The sequence below is a fragment of the Lolium rigidum genome, chromosome 2 (assembly GCF_022539505.1).
Source record: "Lolium rigidum isolate FL_2022 chromosome 2, APGP_CSIRO_Lrig_0.1, whole genome shotgun sequence".
NCBI lineage: Eukaryota > Viridiplantae > Streptophyta > Magnoliopsida > Poales > Poaceae > Lolium > Lolium rigidum.
In genome coordinates, this window is record NC_061509.1 from 2,521,946 (window position 1) to 2,540,167 (window position 18,222).

Consider the following 18,222-nt stretch of genomic DNA (forward strand, 5'->3'; position numbering starts at 1 on the left):
TTATCATATTTTAAATGTTATAATTAAGGGCGTGAAGGTCCCACAACTTCCATTTTATATCAAGTTGCGGCACAATAGTTTGTTCCAGACATCATCCGCAGTTCCCAACAAGAGACACGATATATAAAACACACAAACATCAGTACAACTAGAAGCATGTCTAAGGGAATTACAAAGAAAGCAAACTCGCTACCATGAAAAACATTACCATCCACAAAACAAAACAAAATGTGATTTATACTTTTCTTACAACTACAGAATCTACATTTATCATCTCCCGAGAACTTAAAAAGTTGGAATTTTATGGTTTACCAACTAAATACTTTAACACTTCAAGGAATCCTAGTCAACCAAAAAGCTCAGAAATGAACTTTAGCATGACGTGTTTCTAAAAGCCGGGTACAAAACTTGAATCAAACAAACCATTACTCTCTAACGAGACGTCTACGTTTATAATTTTACTCGCCCAAGGCAGCATTCCATTATTTATAGTTCATTCCAATTCTTAGTTGTCTCCATCCAAACTCCAAAGACATCCCACGAATCACTAGTAGTTACCTAGCAACCATGATGTTAACCTAAAAGTTACTTAATATGTTGCTAAATATAAAACGTTTTGGCAAATCAATGGCTTGCCAAAACGTGTTATATTTAGAAATGGGTGGAGTTTCTTAATTATAGAATGAGCCAGAGTTTTTGGCTCGGTTTAAAAAAAGCGGACGGAGTTATAGATAAAAGCCTAAAAAGCATTCTCTGATAGATTTAGACACTGGACAAACATTTTGCCACAATCTCTCCTGATTACTATCACAGTTACACTCTTACGAGAGATTTGTATTAATTATGTAGATGCATTCATATTAGCGATAATTAATATAAATCGGATGAGGTACTATTTTTCTACCGAAAAGGTGAAGAACAACACTTCTACAGAAAATGTTGAGTTTAGCAGTACAGTGACATATTTAGCTCTAACAGTTCTCCCATTATTTTGTTTTTTTCCTTCCTTTTGCAGGGAGTAATTTTCTTTTCTTCTAGCAAAATCGAGCAGTACTGGGCCAAAACGAACCAAAAAGGTGCATTGCCCGAAAACATTCGATCGGGCCTGACGACCGGCAGTGGACGACGCCACGACGGCAACAGGAGAAGCAGCGCAACCCACCTCCGCGACCACACCAATGGCGACCGCCGCCTGCTCCCCGCCGCTCTCCCCCACCGCGGCCATCTCCGCCTGCCAATCGGCCGCCCCCTCCTCCAAGCGCTTCCTCCCTCGCCCCTGCCGCCCACCGCGGCCCAGGCCCCGACTCCGCGCGGGCTCCCTCAAGGAATGGCGCGAGTTCGAGGACGCCGTTGAGAGCAAGGACCTCTCGCGCGCGCTGCGCTTCCTGCAGTCGGTGGAGCCCGCGTATTATCCGGAGGCGCCGCCGTCCGCGGGTACGCAGGTGGCGCTCCCCGTGCCGCCGGGCCGGGACTGGGAGGTGCTGGACGCCTGCATCGACGCCGACGACATGCGGCTCGTCGGCCGGGCGTACCAGTTCCTCTCCGACCGCGGGGTCCTCGCCAACTTCGGCAAGTGCAAAAACATAGGTAAATGGCAGTCTCTCATTCATTTAATTTTCCCTTTTTTACTGTGATATAATTGAATCCAATTGAGGTTTTGTTATGCAAAATTACTATCCCAATTGCCGAACTGCATTCAAAATTGTTCTTGGTGCGGAAGTCATGTTATATGTTGCAGTGAGTTCGGTGATGTCTGCAGGGTTTATTGTAAAATCCAGCATTCTAGCGTGTGTATGGTGGTTAAGCTATCTGTGGAATTCGAAGCTGCGAACTGATCTGAAAGTGTATAGTAATTCGGATGCAAAAGCGTTCAGAAGTGAAAGTTTCCTGTGCACTGATTGATTCAAGGAATACCCTTAAAATTTGAATTTGCGTTACATTTTATTACAACAAGGCACTGATAATATTGTGTTAGTCAATGCATTTGCAATTCACATTTTTCAGCACTGACCAGTGTATGTGCATGCATTTGGCTGCAGTTCTGGAGGGGCCAAGAGAAGTTACACCAACAGTTTTAAAGGAGATGACAGGCCTGGAAGGTAAGAATTGAAGAAATACTCCCATCTCTTCCATCTGTACTGTTCCTTATTCAAAGATTGAGGTAGACCTTCACTTCTTTCTTCTCAATCTCATGCTGCAGTACTCCTTGCCTTAGCAATGGATCTATGAAATATACTGATACACCAATTTGGAAGGACTTATATTTCTTCTGTAGCTCTTATCTTTTTCATGTTTTACTTCCGTCAGCTGCAAAGCTTGCACCGAAGAAGTGGGGTCTCTCAGGAAATTCCCCTTATGTTCTGGCTACATTTTTTGGAGGTGTATCCTTTCTTCTGACTCAAGGAGTTGATGTACGGCCTAACTTGGCCGCCATATTGGGGTTAGCAACAGCAGATGCGCTTTTTCTTGGTGGAACTTGTGCTGCTCAAATCTCATGTTTCTGGCCTCCATACAAGCGCAGAATCCTTGTACATGAAGCAGGCCATCTTCTTACTGGTATTGCTTTCATTCAGTTTCTCATACTTTTTTGTGGTCTTAAGTTCTTGTAACCAGTGGCAGGCCCAACACATCAGGAATGGGTGTTCAAAGATGAAAAAAAAGTTCTACTGTAATTAGTAAAGTTCACAAAATTAGAAGACAATTTACAATTTCATCTTTTTTTCCACTTCTTGCTTTATCGTTCGGGCAATTTATTGTACGGAAAAAATCAATCACCAATTATGATCATTGAGTAGAATTGGCTATTGGGGCCTTATACAGTAGATTGGCCCTAGGGACTAAAGAAATTCAAAGATTCTACTAAAACCATGGATCGAACTTGGGATTAGTTGATTCTAGAGATGCACAGATATCACCAAATTGACAGGGGAAGACACTGTTCTTATTGTAGCAATTTGTCAGTATTTATGAATAGTAGTCTAGTACAGCTATCTAGCTACTGAGTTCATGTCCCAAATTTGGGTGTGCATGTACAGCACTGCCCCCAACATGGGCCTGCCCCTGCTTGCAACCAATGCTACTTTGGGATGGTAGCTTTTACTTGTTAGTTTTGCATTCTGCAATTTGTATGACATCTGACTTATGAGACAAGCTTGTTACCCTAACCGATCTTACTTCCATGAACCTGGTTCTAGCTTATCTAATGGGTTGCCCCATACGAGGAGTCATCCTGGATCCATTTGTGGCATTGCGAATGGGCATTCAAGGCCAGGTACAACCGTATCTAATTTTCATGTTATATTGTATATATGTTGTGCCTGGTATGTTTTATGTCTATCGATCCAATGAAGTGGTGCTATTTCTGTCGATTATGAACATCACCTTGCTGTCTCAAAATTTTGACTTAGCTTTACATCCAACTGTTCATTCTCCTTATGTTCCTGAACACTGTTTAAGAAACAAAGAAAAAATATTTTGTTACCGGGTAGGATTTCGTTGCAGTTTTAGAACTAATTAGAAGCTTATACGCCTCACTGGACTAATATATAGTAGGCAAAGGCAAAAATATGTCTTGTAAGGATATATGACTAGAATTCGTTGCTTTGCATTGTACAGATTGTCACGTTCCTTTAATATTTTCCAATGAAGAATCTTAGATATGCTTTTCAAGCTTTCATAGAGATCTCAAGGATATTATATCATACCTCTGCAGGCTGGGACACAGTTCTGGGATGCAAAAATGGAGAAAGAACTCGGTGAGGGTCATCTATCTAGTACAGCATTTGACAGGTATGTAAACTACTGTGTTTCAGTGTATGCTCTTCGACCTCTTGGACAGCACATCTGCTCGTTATTTCTCAAGCAATATCTTAATTGCAGATACTGCATGATTCTATTTGCTGGGATCGCTGCAGAAGCACTTGTATATGGGGAGGCAGAAGGAGGAGAAAATGACGAGAATTTATTCAGGAGTTTGTGTATTCTGCTCAATCCTCCGCTCTCTGTTGCACAGGTCCATCTTATTCTGCTGCATCTCTTATCTACATCTTAATAAACCAAAATAGACCGTGAATATTGTATCGTTGCTTATCAGATGGCAAATAGAGCTCGCTGGTCAGTGATGCAATCTTACAACCTTCTGAAGTGGCACAAGAAAGCGCATAGAGCTGCCGTGAAAGCACTTGAGGGTGGACATAGTCTCAGCGTCGTCATTAGGAGGATAGAAGAAGCCATCTCCTCCGACAGATAGCTGGAGGAGATATTGATCTCTTAGACATATTCTTGCTGATTAAGGTTTCCTGACAGCTCTCAACAATGCAAAGGAGTTGACACACATAAGAAATCTTGCTACTACTGAGATGAGAACTAGAATTAAGCTCGGAATGCTTGCGCTCTTCAAGGAAATCAGAAGCATGTAGATCATCCATTCATTCAGTGAGTGTCATGTGATGTATATGCAGTCAGATCAGTTCCCATGGAGCTTTCCAAGGTTTGAAGCAGCTTTCCAAGGTTCCAAGGATATGTTTTAAAAATCGGTGAAGCATTTACCCTACATGTATATAAACATAGGTAGAATAAAAACAACTGATCAGACTGCTTCGCGAAATATATCACTCAGGTTGTTTCTCTCTAGTACAGTACTCCGTATCATATTAGCAATATATAATCGGCTTGTAACTCCATAATTTTGGCACGACATAATGACTTTCAAAATGGTCCATGAATATTTACCATTTGCTTATCAGATGGAAGAAAGAGCTCGCCGGTCAGTGATGCAATCTTACAACGTTCTGAAGAGGCACAAGAAAGCGCATAGAGCTGCCGTCAAAGCACTCGAAGGTGGACATAGTCTCAGGCTCTCAGCGTCGTCGTTAGGGCATGTACAATAGTCTTCACGAGCTGCCGGTCTTCAGCAGCGCGCGAAATGGGTACCCTCCGAGGCCGCACAACTTGGGGCCTCGTGCTGCCGGAAGCTCGCCTCGTACGCTATTTTTGGCGAGGGCTTGTCATCCTCCGTCCCCCGCGATTATTCACGGCGTCAGATCCATCCACCCCGTTCTTCATCTTTTAATTAGCTTTGCAATTACGATTCTACGCCATGGACGAGGGTACTCCATGATATTAGCAGGTAGTAGTCGGTGGTACTCTGTAATTGTTGTCATGGAGTACGGGCTAAATCTATCCATTAGATCAGAAGAAATAGACGGTTTGTATTAAATTGTGGGTACCGTAAAACTCCTCGGGGCTGGAGCTACTACCCGAGAACGAGAAGTTCAGCGATGTGTTGAGAATTGTGATGCCTACTGGAATCGATTCTGATATTGATGGATGATGATGGATTTCAACTGTGAGAGGATAAATGGGTCTTAGAAGATTATATGGTGTTAAGAAGAATCGGCCAAGGTTATCAGTAAAAATCAACAGGTTGATTTGAGGAGATATTCATCAGAGGAGGAAGAAGAACAGTGTAAATTAATGGTTTTTATTTTTACGTTATCATGCAGTCTTGGGTTCCTATAGACACCTCAAAGGACGACCCCATGCAGGAGCAGTCTTTTTGCCTGTGTGTAGATGGCATGGAACAGCATTGCAGACAGCCGTCTAAACCATTGAACACACCCTTATGCAATGCACTATGTGGTATCGGTTCAGATTTAGAAACCGATGGTGTTTGGCTGCTATGTTACGATCCGCGTTGGTCCGTACTACTTGCATGCAGATATCTGCCAATTTCTCTCTTCATTATCCTTTCTATGTCAGATTGTCAGGTGGGACATGCTTGCATATTGATTCATTTGAACCGAACCAATAAGTTGGTTCGTTTTTTGTGTTAGAACCTTTGGTACTCCACTATGTATAGAACCGATTCAAAAACCAAAATAAATCGCTTTTGACACACATAGTAGATGGTCTTAACAGGATAGAAGGAGCCATCTCATCCGATAGATAGTTGGAGATATTGATCTCTCGCACGCTGTCCTGCCAATTATGGTTTCCTCACAGCTCCCAGGAATGCAAAGGAGATGCCGCACATAAAATCAATGTACACCCTTGATGAACATAAACATACAATAGAAATAACTAGTAGTACATTCCTTCCAAAAAAACTTTTCAACTTTTTTTAGATACGGATGTACCTATAGCTGAAACATGTCTATATACCTTCATGTCTAGACAACATTGAGAAGCTTTTTTAGAAATGAAAGGAGTATCAAATTGCAGTTCCAAATTCGACGGCCATGGATTCTCAGGTGGCTAGTAAGATTAGTCATGAAATTCACGGATCATATGGTCCAGCCTTTTTCAGAAATATTCAGTTTTTAGGATGGGATCATCCATATTTTCTGGTCACGAACCAAACGCACGTTTACCCCGTTCAAGTTTGGATGGAAGGGGGGGACACTGAAGCACGCTCCTAGGAACAAATTCCGCCAATACAGTCCTGAAATGTTATTCCCTTTAGGGTCTGCTTGGATTATCGGTAAGTTTTCCAGTCCTAATTTTTTTTTCCGAAATAGCAGCATAGCCCTGGCCTCTGCATCAATACTAACTGCCCCATTTTATTGTTCCCCGAGTATCAGTTGGATTTTCAGTGGAACCTCATGTGGTCCGTGAAATTCTATCCGCCCTTCATGCAGCAAAACGTGAGAGGGAAAAAAACAGGCCACCCGGAAAAAAAGGCTAACCAAGTGAGATTGCCGAAACAATTTTTTCTTGTGACGCAGAAATGGTATTCCATTACCCAAGGTGCACAGTGGCAACCAAATTGAAAAGAAAGTCTGGTGCTTCTCCCTTCCAACCAGCCGTTTTATATCCATCCAGCTTTGTACTTTCATATATCTTTAAGTCTTAAAATAATGTAAACCCTCGAAAGGTATAGTGGTATCATTTAATCTGAGTCATCCTACCTCTAATCCAAACAGGTATCATTTAATACTATCCACAAGCCATCTAAAAAAAGAAACGTTAAACCCAGCGTTGCTTTAAGTAACGTTGTCCGGACTGCCAACCTATGTTTCCAAAGTGTAAGAATTGGTTTCTATGGTTACTTTAGTTCCAATTGTTCATTTATATTGCATCATATGCTTACCACTGTTAGCGACCAGTGTTTTACTCACCCAATAAGAAGTTACAATATTCTGCATCTGAATTTCAGGATAGTCTCCTTTTCCCTAAACTAGGTAATCGAATCACCAATTTTCTTTTGAGCTTTTGTGTTCTACGTTTGGCTTGTACACATAACTTTTGGTTGATTGCACCATGATAAACCATTGGTCAACTCTGGATATTTTCCAAGCTACTCAATTATATAGGGTGTTTTGCTTAACTTTGGGTATCTACAAGATCTTTGTACCACAACCTCCACCTCTGAAACTGCAGTTCAAAGAACACATTCGATTTTGAGTCATCAATTTTGGTAATTGTGATGGTGGACGTTCTGCAAATACCAATTCCTGATTATTTCTCAGCAGAAGTTCTGGAAACAAATTTTCTGGTTATTCATTACCAGGCACTTCAGATGGTGGGCCACCTCAAAACATCACTGCATGGTTAAGAGTTGTATCTGCTTGCTGTAAAATCAGGGAACTTAGAAATTCAAGATGTCAAGACTTGTATCTGCATGGTTTGTTTTTTTGCGGAAACTTGTATCTGCATGGTTAAGGTTAACTGTCCATATAGCTCTTCACTGTAACGTTCTATTTGTTATGAATTTCAAGATGTCACGTGGGCGCGGGGGGAGGGGGTCCCTTGTCTTGTACATTCCTCCGTCACTGCACATGGGGCGGTGGCGCCAATCTAGAATGCCTCCAAATTTATGCCTATGCCTGGATAAACATTGCCAAGAGATATTCTCGGGCACCGTGTGTTTCAATTAAATGTATGAAGCAGATTTTATGCTTGTATTTTCTCAAATAATCTACAATTTTGAAGACATTGGTTGGTGCGTGCTTACACAACAGAATAATAGTAGGTATGGGAAACAACCCGGCCTGCAACAAAGCCCAAAGAGGGTGTCCTCATCGGCATGGTGGATAGCGGCATCTTGCCAGGAGCTTCGATGATGCCGGTATGCCTGTGGTGCCGTTCCGGTGGCACGAGGCGTGCGAGCCAGGCGAAGCGTTCCCCACCGACACGTACAACTGGAAGCTGATCGGGCTCGCTACTCCCAGTGTCGCCATCTCCATGAACTCGACGCGTGACCCTGTGCAGTGCGCCCACCGCCAAGGGTAACCCTGTGCGGCCACATCTCTGCTTACAAGCAGTGCTGAACCCAGGAATGAAAAAAAGTGGGAGTTGGCGTAGCTTGTTCTCGGAGGGGGGGGGGGGGGCAGCGGCCCCCTACATGCACTAAGCTCCGTCATTTCATATACTCATGTTCCCATTGATCCCCTCTTATCCACTCACAAGCAAGTTATACTCCACCTATTTCCAAACTCATCTCCATTGCCAAGATTGATTGTCGAGCTGGGTTGAGTTAAGATTTAGTTTTTTGTGTGTAAAAATGTGTGCACGTTGTTTAAGTATGGAAGACCTTTGTGATTCGTCAGAAGTGTTTAATGAGGTGGATACCTTGCAAATTGAAAAAAAAAATACCTTTATTGGGTTTAGGTGAGCTGTTGTTGCAGTGAGCATGAAAGCTTATTGGTTTAGCAAGCTACCGCTGCATATGTAGATAAAATGGGGCAGGGGTGGTCCTAAACTTTGCTTGATAAAGATAAATTTGCGCTACATGGTACATAATAAGTTGCACAAACGCTAATAGTTTCCAAAGAATTGAAGTACTGAAAACCTTGGAGGAATTCATATTCTTGCTAGAGAAATACGCATGAGAACTTGATAGTTGAGATTTAAAATGTGTTGAAAAAAATGATGAACCACTTGCATCACTACCACCATGACCAGGTCCGCCATGATGACCACCACGAGCAGGGTCAACAACACGCTCTAGCCGATCATCGATGCCCACATCAACGACATTGCGAATGTGCGGGGCTCATGCCAACTGCGCGGTGATCCCGGCCTTGTGTTGGACGTTGGTCCTACAGATTTCATTGGACTCCTTCATGCCGCCAACTACATGGAGGACCAGACCGTGACGACTACTCCTCCAACTCGTGAAGCGATGTCAATTATCTGTCCTTCATTGCCACATTCAACGCGAACGCCAATTCCAGAGAAAATCTCTTCAAGAGGACAATTACCGGCATCGGGTAGGGTGCGGCGCCGATGTACCGTGTGTCATGGTGTTCGTGAAGCAATGTGGTTGTGTTTGTGACTCTGCGGACGATGGAATTCGCTGGTGTCGGGTAGAAGGCGAAGTTCGAGGTGGTGATCAGGCTCGGCACGCCCACCAGTGGTGAGCCGTCCTTCGGTGCTCTCGTTTGGGCCGACGACACGACGTTAGGTACCAAGTGAAGTTCGTACCGAGTCCCCCAAGTTATGTTGTTTCAAATGTTGTTTACGAACTCTATGTTGACTGGGGGTTTATATGAAATAACTACTACTCCCTCAAATCCACAATAAAGTGGTGCATCAAGGTCACTTGACCTGCAAATCAACCCCTGTTCTATTTCACCACAACCGATAAGTTAAACGCATAATCAAATATATATTTATACTGAACTTTTTTATCTCATCCTAAATCATGTAGTCCTTAATATTTTTTGTTTATTGATATGTTATTTGATATATTATGTAGACAACATTTTGGTATTACTAGTAGCAATACTAACTCAAAATACTAACTTAATGTAGAAATCGGTCACAAGTTCACATAGTGCTAATGTAGAACTTTATTTTGTTGTAAAGTTTTTCTATTATTTAATTTTGGATATTTAGGAAAACCCTCTATTATAGTGGGTTTCACTATAAATCTAAGAAAACCAATATTTTCAAATGATTCCACCAATTAATTTATGCTCCTGGATGTATTATTACATGAATTTGTATGTAATTTTTTATGATATCATTAAATATCTATAAAAGGGGAGCCTCAAAATGTAGGTGTATTTTCTAGAGTGCATTAGCCGTCAATTCTTGTCTATCCTTATCCCAACTTCTGAAGTGTTAATTACACTCACTTCTCATCTCGTCTAAATAATCCTTTAATTTTTAAAAGAAATTAACTTTGCCTACCAACACGTTTCGACATGACCCTGTACACGAGCCTGCACGGTCTCTAAGCATAGCCGCTTTCTCTCTCTCACCCTCTCCCCCTCTCTCTCTTATATGCTACAAGCGGTTTCACTTTCACCCATGGTGCTCTCCATCTTCCTGGTCACCTTGCACCTCCTGTTGTGGCTGCCTCCCACCCATCGTTTGCCGCATTGCGTCCCTACCATCGTAGGACACGTCCTAAACTTCCTACCATAGCTGCTGGCAGTTGCGGCTCTATGAGTAGGAGGTTCAACATGTGTTTTCACAGCTATATATACAGTGCATGTGTGACCAAATTACAATTAAAAACTAGTAAAACACAAATGCACTAATATTGCACACATGGATTTTGTGATGTTGCTTGACATCACAAAGAACACACCCAGCCCCTCCACTCCACTGGCTATATTGGCCATGTTTACTAGTCTTTATGCCAGTTGATTGACAGTGTCGGACCTATTCAATATACCTCGTCGCTAGCATGTGACTTGGGCATACCCTTTAGGGTACCCATTATTATCATACCTAGTTCGGTCCAAGAAGGAAACTCCAGTGTACAGTTGAATATGACTCTTGTACATCCTAATCTGGTTGCATATATAAAACCAGGCAGGGGCACCCATTAAGGGAACACAGTATTACATCGCAACATAGACAACATAGACTCAACATAGATAGACTAGATACAACTCCGCCTACGGCGGCACCCTGTAACACAACCATGTTCATATACAGAATTGATAACATGACGTAGCGATCTTTCACTGTGGGAACGTGAACCTGGGTACATCGTGTGCCTATTCTCGCTCCCAAAATCTTCATCGTCGTTTTCCCCGAAACCCTAAGTCCATATCCATAGACATTGCCGAGGTGAACCCTCGTCAGTCTATTCGACCTCAAAACTTAAATTAGTTTGTTTCAACATTTAGTTAAATTTAAACTAAAATCACGAAACTTTTTATGAATTGGAGTGAGTACTAGTTTGTTTCTAGATTTAAGTTTCCCGGTCAACTTTGTGACCCTCGTTAGCCCCCAACTCACCTGCACCACCAAATTGACCTTCAACGCACCGTAAGTCTATTGCCATGCATGCCACTTCATCTCCAACTTCGGTGAAGTGAAGTAGACCACCCTCTAAACTGTGTGCTCGCATTGCCTGCGTTCCCTTTTCTTTTCTTGAACGCAACTATCAGTTTCGCCGGCCATTGCTCTATTCGTCTTCGTCATTCACTTGAACCAAAGATCCATAGAAAAGGCAAGAGCTGGTATAGCCCGCTTCTAGCTAGCAATAGCATGGGCTCGTATATTGCAGACATTTGATCTGGCCCATTAACTGGTATTGTTTTTCTCGTAAATCCCATAATTATACTTATTCATTTATTTTATAAATAAGTATAATGATTAACTAAGAATACATTGACATTAAAATTCACATATTTTAAGAAATATGCTCATGCGGTTTTAGAAAAAAATTATCTTGCACATGAATAAATTCATTCGGAAAAATAAAAACATTCACACATAAAAAATTAACTTCGCCTGAAAATATAGCTGTAAGTACACATAAATTTTCTAGAGTCCATTAATTATCAATTCTTGTCTATCCTCATCCCAACTTCCAATTTTTTTTGAAACCTCCCAACTTCCGAATTATCAATTACACTCACTTCTCATGTCTTCCTACCACAGCCGGCACATCCTAAAACTTCTACCATAGCTGCTGGCAGTTGCGGTGCTAGGAGATTCAACATGTGTTTTCATGGCTCCATATACATTTCATATGTCAACAAATTAAAATTAAGAACTAATAAGACACAAGCGCACTAATATGCAGGCATGCAGCATGCCTAAATTTTGTGACTTTGCTTGAAATCATAAAAAACACATAGCTCCTTCATTGGCTATTGGCCATGTCTACCGTTCTCTATGCCAGTGGATTGACGATGTTGAACCTATTCACCCTATCTCGCCAGCCAGCTCAACCTCGCCCTCTAAATTGCAATTGTCCAACTCATTCCGCCTAGGTTCCAACTCACCACCAACTGACTACTAAATATTACTCCCTAGAAGTCTCAAGACTCCAAATCGGAGTATCTTCTGAGATGCATCTCGACTAACAAGTCACGACACAAGTTCCGAATTAATTGGTTTAACTTTATCTAGATATGAACACGTTTTGTATCAAGACAAAGCTAAAACATTTGATTTGGAACTAATAGTTTGAAGTTTTTACCTCTTCCATTTTTACCCAGTTTCTTTTACATCATCACCTCTTGGGCTTTCATGGTGGGCAATGCCTTGAAAATGCCCGAGTGACGTGACGTGCATGCTAAATTCCTTTCGGACTTCCATGCTATCCTACACTCACCTCCTTGTTGTGTGAGTACGACCAACACTCAACACGCCATTAATTGTTTATCCAACGATGCGGCCGACTCGACGTCGATTGGATTCAGTCATGGATCTACAAGAGTTATGTGCAGCCGTCACAACACACTAGGAAGCATCGGCCTGTGGCTTTACCTCTTCGGCAAAAATGATTTGTTTGAAGTGTTTGTAAATATTTGTTGGAAAAAAGATGGTGTACATAATGTAGGCGTTGATACATACGCGGATATCGATATTCGTGTAACAATATTTATGATAGTATCATGTGAAATGATGCCGGCCCGTCCGTAAATTTTTTTTTTGTAAGTTCCGTGTATTTCTTGTTTGAAGTGACCCGCCCTCTCCCAGAGTTGCACGCCGACAAGGTGTCATTGTAGACCAGCTTCACGTCCGAAACCCAAGCACTCGCCGGTCACTCACAGGCCCCGACTATGGTGGTTGTACCGCCGTAGCGCACAGTACTAGCGAACATCCGCCGATCCACCATGCCGGCCATGACGGTAAGCAACCACAGGGCACCGTTGTGCAAAGTGCAAATCCCCCTCCCGCCCCCTCCCATCCCATGGTTCCTCGCTGACGGAGACACGATGATGTCGCACTCCATGGCGGGAAACAAGGAAAACAACCATGGGGTCTATGTACAACGGCTAATGGTCAAACCCAATGGAGATGGAGATGACGTGGCATCGTCCATGCTGGCCAGTACGCCGGACATCATCATTTCGTCCCATAAGACCTCGTACGAGGTGATATGTGCGAGCAGAGCAGCTCCACGGGCCGTGCCATGCCCGTAGCCGAAGACCGACGCTGATAAGTTAAACACGTAATCACATATATATTTATACTGAATTTTTTTATCTCATCCTAAATTAGGTAATCCTTAATATATGTTTGTTTATTGATAAGTTATTTGATATATTATATAGACAACATTTTGGTATTACTACTAAATCAAAATACTAACTTAATGTACAAATCGGTCTCACATATTTAGCATTGCACATATATGTTTAGTGCTAATGTAGAACTGTATTTTATTGTAAAGTTTTTTCTATTATTTAATTTTGGATATTTAGGAAAAAGCTCTATTATAGTGGGTTTCACTATAAATCTAAGAAAACCAATATTTTCAAATGATTCCACCAATTTATTTATGCACCCCGATGTATTATTACATGAATTTGTATGTAATTTTTTTATGATATCATTAAATATCTATAGAACGGGAGCCTCAAAATGTAGGTGTATTTTCTAGAGTGCATTAGCCGTCAATTCTTGTCTATCAACTTCTGAAGTGTTAATTACACTCACTTCTCATCTCTTCTGAGTATATTTTTAGAAGAAATTAACTTTGCCTACCAACATGTTCCGACATAACCCTATACCCGAGCCTGCACAGTCTCTAAGCATAGCCCCTCTCTCTCTCTCCCTCCCTCCCTCCCTCCCTCCCTCCCTCCCTCTCTGTTTCACTTTCACCCATGGTGCTCTCCATCTCCCTGGTCACCTTGAACCTCCTGTTGTGCCTGCCTCCCATCCCTCGTTTGCCGCCTTGCCTTCCTACCACCGTAGGACACGTCCTAAACCTCCTACCATAGCTGTTGGCAATTGCGGTTCTATGAGTACGACGTTCAACATGTGTTTTCAGTGCTATATATATAGTGCATGTGTGACCAAATTACAATTAAGAACTAGTAAAACACAAATGCGCTAATGTTGCACACCTGGATTTTATAATGTTGCTTAACATCAGCCCCTCCACTCCACTGGCTATATTGGCCATGTCTCTTTATGCCAGTTGATTGACAATGTCGGACCTATGCACCATACCTCGTCGCTAGCCGGCCTGTGACATGGGATACCCTTTCGGATACCCATTATTACCTACCTGGTTCGGTCCAAGAAGAAAACTCCAGTGTATAGTTAACTAGGACTCTTGTAAACCCTAACTAGGTTGCATAAGCCAGGCAGGGGCACCCCTTAAGGGCACACAGTATTACATCGCAACATAGACAATATAGACTCAACATAGATAGAGTAGATACAACTCCGCCTACGGCAGCACCCTGTAACACAACCATTATATACTGGATTGATAACAGGACGTAGTGATCCTCCACCGTGGCAACGTGAATATTGGTACATTGTGTGCCTACTCCGCTCCCAAAATCTTCATCGTTGTTTTCCCCGAAACGCTAAGTCCATATCCATGGACATTGCCGAGGTGAACCCTTGTCAGCCTATTCGACCTCAAAACTTATTTTTTGCGAAACACAGTACAGACGTAGACGCTCACATATACGCACATACACTCACCCCTATGAAAAAACGCACGTACACCCTACCCCTTTGAGCACCTCCGAGAGACTGCGTCCAAAAAACTTCATCTGACGGGTCTTGAGATTGACGAAGTCACCACATATGCCTCGTTGTCGACGGGAACGTCGTCTCCCACTGAAGAATATTCCACCTCTAATGAGACACCAAAGTGTCAAACCTAGGGTTTGAAAAACATTTAGTTAAATTTAAACTAAAATCACGAAACTTTTTATGAATTGGAGTGAGTACTAGTTTGTTTCAAGATTTAAGTTTCTCGGTCAACTTTGTGACCCTCGTCCCCCAACTCACCTGCGCCACCAATTTGACCATCAACTCACCGTAGTCTATTGCCATGCCACTTCATCTGCAACTTCGGTGAAGTGAAGTAACCACCCTCTAAACTGTGCACTTGCATTTCCTATGTTCCCCCCTTTTTTCTTTTTCTTGAATGCAACTATTAGTTTCTGCCGGCCATTGCTCTATTCGTCTTCGTCGTTCACTTGAACCAAGGTCCATAGGAAATTCAAGAGCTGATATAGCCCGCTTCTAGCTAGCAATAACACGGGCTCGTATATTGCAGACATTTGATCTGGCCTATTAACTGGTATTTTTTCTTTTGTAAATCCCACAATTATACTTATTCATTTATTTTATAAATAAGTATAATGATTAACTAAGAAAACATTGGCATTAAAATTCACATATCTCAAAAAATATGCTCATGCGGTTTTTAGAAAAAAATATCTTGTACATGAATAAATTCATTCGGGAAAATAAAAACATTCACACATAACAAAAAATTAACTTCGCCTGAAAATATAGCTGTAAGTACACATAAACTTTCTAGAGTGCATTAATTGTCAATTCTTGTCTATCCTCATCCCAACTTCCGAATTATCAATTACACTCAGTTCTCATGTCTTCCTACCACAACCGGCACATCCTAGAACTCCTACCATAGCTGCTGGCATTTGCGGTGCTAGGAGATTCAATATGTGTTTTCACGGTTCCATATACATTGCATATATCAACAAATTATAATTAAGAACTAATTAATATGCAGGCATGCAGCATGCCTAAATTTTGTGACTTCACTTGACATCATACAAAAACACGTAGCTCCTCCATTGGCTATTGGCCATGTCTACCGTTCTCTATGCCAGTTGATTGACGATGTTGAACCTATTCACCCTATCTCGTCGCCAGCCAGCTCAACTCCGCCCTCTAAATTGCAATTGTCCAACTCATCCCGTGTGTGCCTAGGTTCTAACTCGCCGCCAACTGACTACTGAATCTTCTCTTTCTTAATACTTGGTCCCATTTTGCTGGCCTCACATTGAACCACGTCACCGGATCTAATTTCGTGCCACACCCACGCGCCCCGACACGCCCGGTTGCCCTTCCTCTCCACACAACACGCCCGAACGAACGTCCAGACCGTCATGCCCCCGTGGGCCTTCCTCTCCAGCCGCCACGCCCGACCGGAGGCAGGATCGACCCCGCGCGCGGGATCCTCTCCAGACGCCAGGACGGAGCTCGGAGGCGGAACCGGCGCGCAGATCCCGCGCGGGTCCTCTCCCTTTCCTCTCCAGACGCCCGAGCGGATGCAGATTCGGCGCGCCGATCCTTTCCCCATCGACATCGATCTCTGCTGGCCTCACATCGCCAGAGCTGGACGTCCTGAAAAAAAGGTCGCTGATCGACTTCCAGCTCTCCCATCGCCATTCCCTCATCAATCAATCAGATTTAATCCCATCGTTTCCCCTCCCCACTATCTATTCCTCCTCCTTTCTCTGCCTTATTATCCATCGACATGGTGGCCGACCTCCAGAAGGAGCACTGCGTCAGGCGAGCCGTAGAGGATTCATTTGCTGGCTTCAGCAGTCCAAGTGAACATATGTGTAGTGCATCCTGATTTCTTTTCTATATAGTCTGCAAGTACTGTCTCCATCTTTCTTCTTCAGGCTCGGATAAACTTTTGGCAATGTTACTCCTCCAGCGTCATTTGATTTTGGTATATCATCTCTCTCATTCTTATGGTCCTTGATAATTCGTTTTTACATATCCTGTTTGCAGGAAATGTGTTTCATCAGGGTATATCAATCGCTTCCCATGATCAGAACCAATCAAAATCTCCTGGTCGATAGCATGTGCATATCTTTGTATTTGTGTTCGTTGGGTTAGGTTTGTGGCCAATCCTTTCTCGAATTATTCGTCGGATTTATTTGGGATTTTCCGCAAGGTCTTCCATGCTTCTGGCACCAGACTCTCTGTTGATGCGTTCGTGTATACTTCAGTGCTTCGGGGGGCCTGCAAATACTTAGCCCACCATGTGCTTATTTTCTGGTGTCTACTACATGCAGCCGAACTGTGTGATGAGCACCCAATTAGGCCATGAGGTTATGACAATTGATCAAATTTGGTTATGTAAGTATCCAGGTAAAAAATCATTGTGGTTTCCATCTTTCTTGCAGTGGTTCTTCTGCCATTTAGCAAATGAGGGAAGTTTGTTTTTCTTTAGATCAGAACGGAAGATTTTAATTTACCATTAGTAGCCATGTTCAAGGATATTTGATGGTCACATTGAAAACTTGCATCCATGAGCAATTTAACAGAAATTATCGGCTGCAATATGTTTATATTTGGTATATTTGTCAACTCCTTTAGTTCTCTGATCTAAGATGCAGATCTACAAGCTGAACTGCATGTTTGACTTCATCTATGAGTTTAGAATTTTACCCACGAACCTAAACCTGAAATGTTTGATGAATGCAAGTGAGGTCCTGGCTCTTGATGGTGTGATGCCACACTTTTGTTCACGGCATGCTTGATCCAAGTTGAAGATGTCAATCTAGGTGTTTTCATCACATTGATTGGTTTCAACATTTCGTGTCAATGGTTGTTTGAATTTCCGGATATGACCAGATCGAGTTCTTATTTCAACTCTATTTATGGATTTCTCAAAACTATAATCTATGTTCTGCTTATGGAGTCTATGGGGTGAAATCATGTAGTTATGAAACGATTGAGCATTGTTGTTATGAAAGGTTGTTGTTATTACTGCCATCAATTCTTGCAAGTTAATATTCAGCAAATGTGAAGAATGCAGTTCAAGCGGTTGTGAAGATCATAAAGAAATTTTGATGATTCTAATTTTCTAGATGATATTGTTTCAGGTACAAATGGTTGATGTCTGAGTACATTGCGGATCACAAAGGTGAAAACTGATCTGCACTCCCACATTTGCTACTCACATTGGTGTACAGCTATATATCCGGGTAGCAATCTATTTCTTATTTTCTTTTGCTACCTGGTATATATCTACCAGGTATTGATGTAATCTCAAATTTGTTTGAATTG

The 18,222-nt window shown here is 42.3% G+C and overlaps 1 protein-coding gene across 1 annotated transcript; it reads left to right on the forward strand.

Annotated features, from left to right (window-relative positions):
* The first annotated feature begins 1,151 nt into the window (after positions 1-1,151).
* LOC124691185 lies at positions 1,152-4,726 on the forward strand. Its single transcript, XM_047224448.1, has 7 exons — positions 1,152-1,587; positions 2,040-2,099; positions 2,308-2,556; positions 3,195-3,271; positions 3,713-3,789; positions 3,880-4,012; positions 4,094-4,726. The coding sequence occupies exons 1-7, from the start codon at positions 1,179-1,181 to the stop codon at positions 4,247-4,249; spliced, it is 1,161 nt and encodes a 386-aa protein (XP_047080404.1). The 5' UTR covers positions 1,152-1,178; the 3' UTR covers positions 4,250-4,726.
* The last annotated feature ends 13,496 nt before the right edge of the window (positions 4,727-18,222 follow it).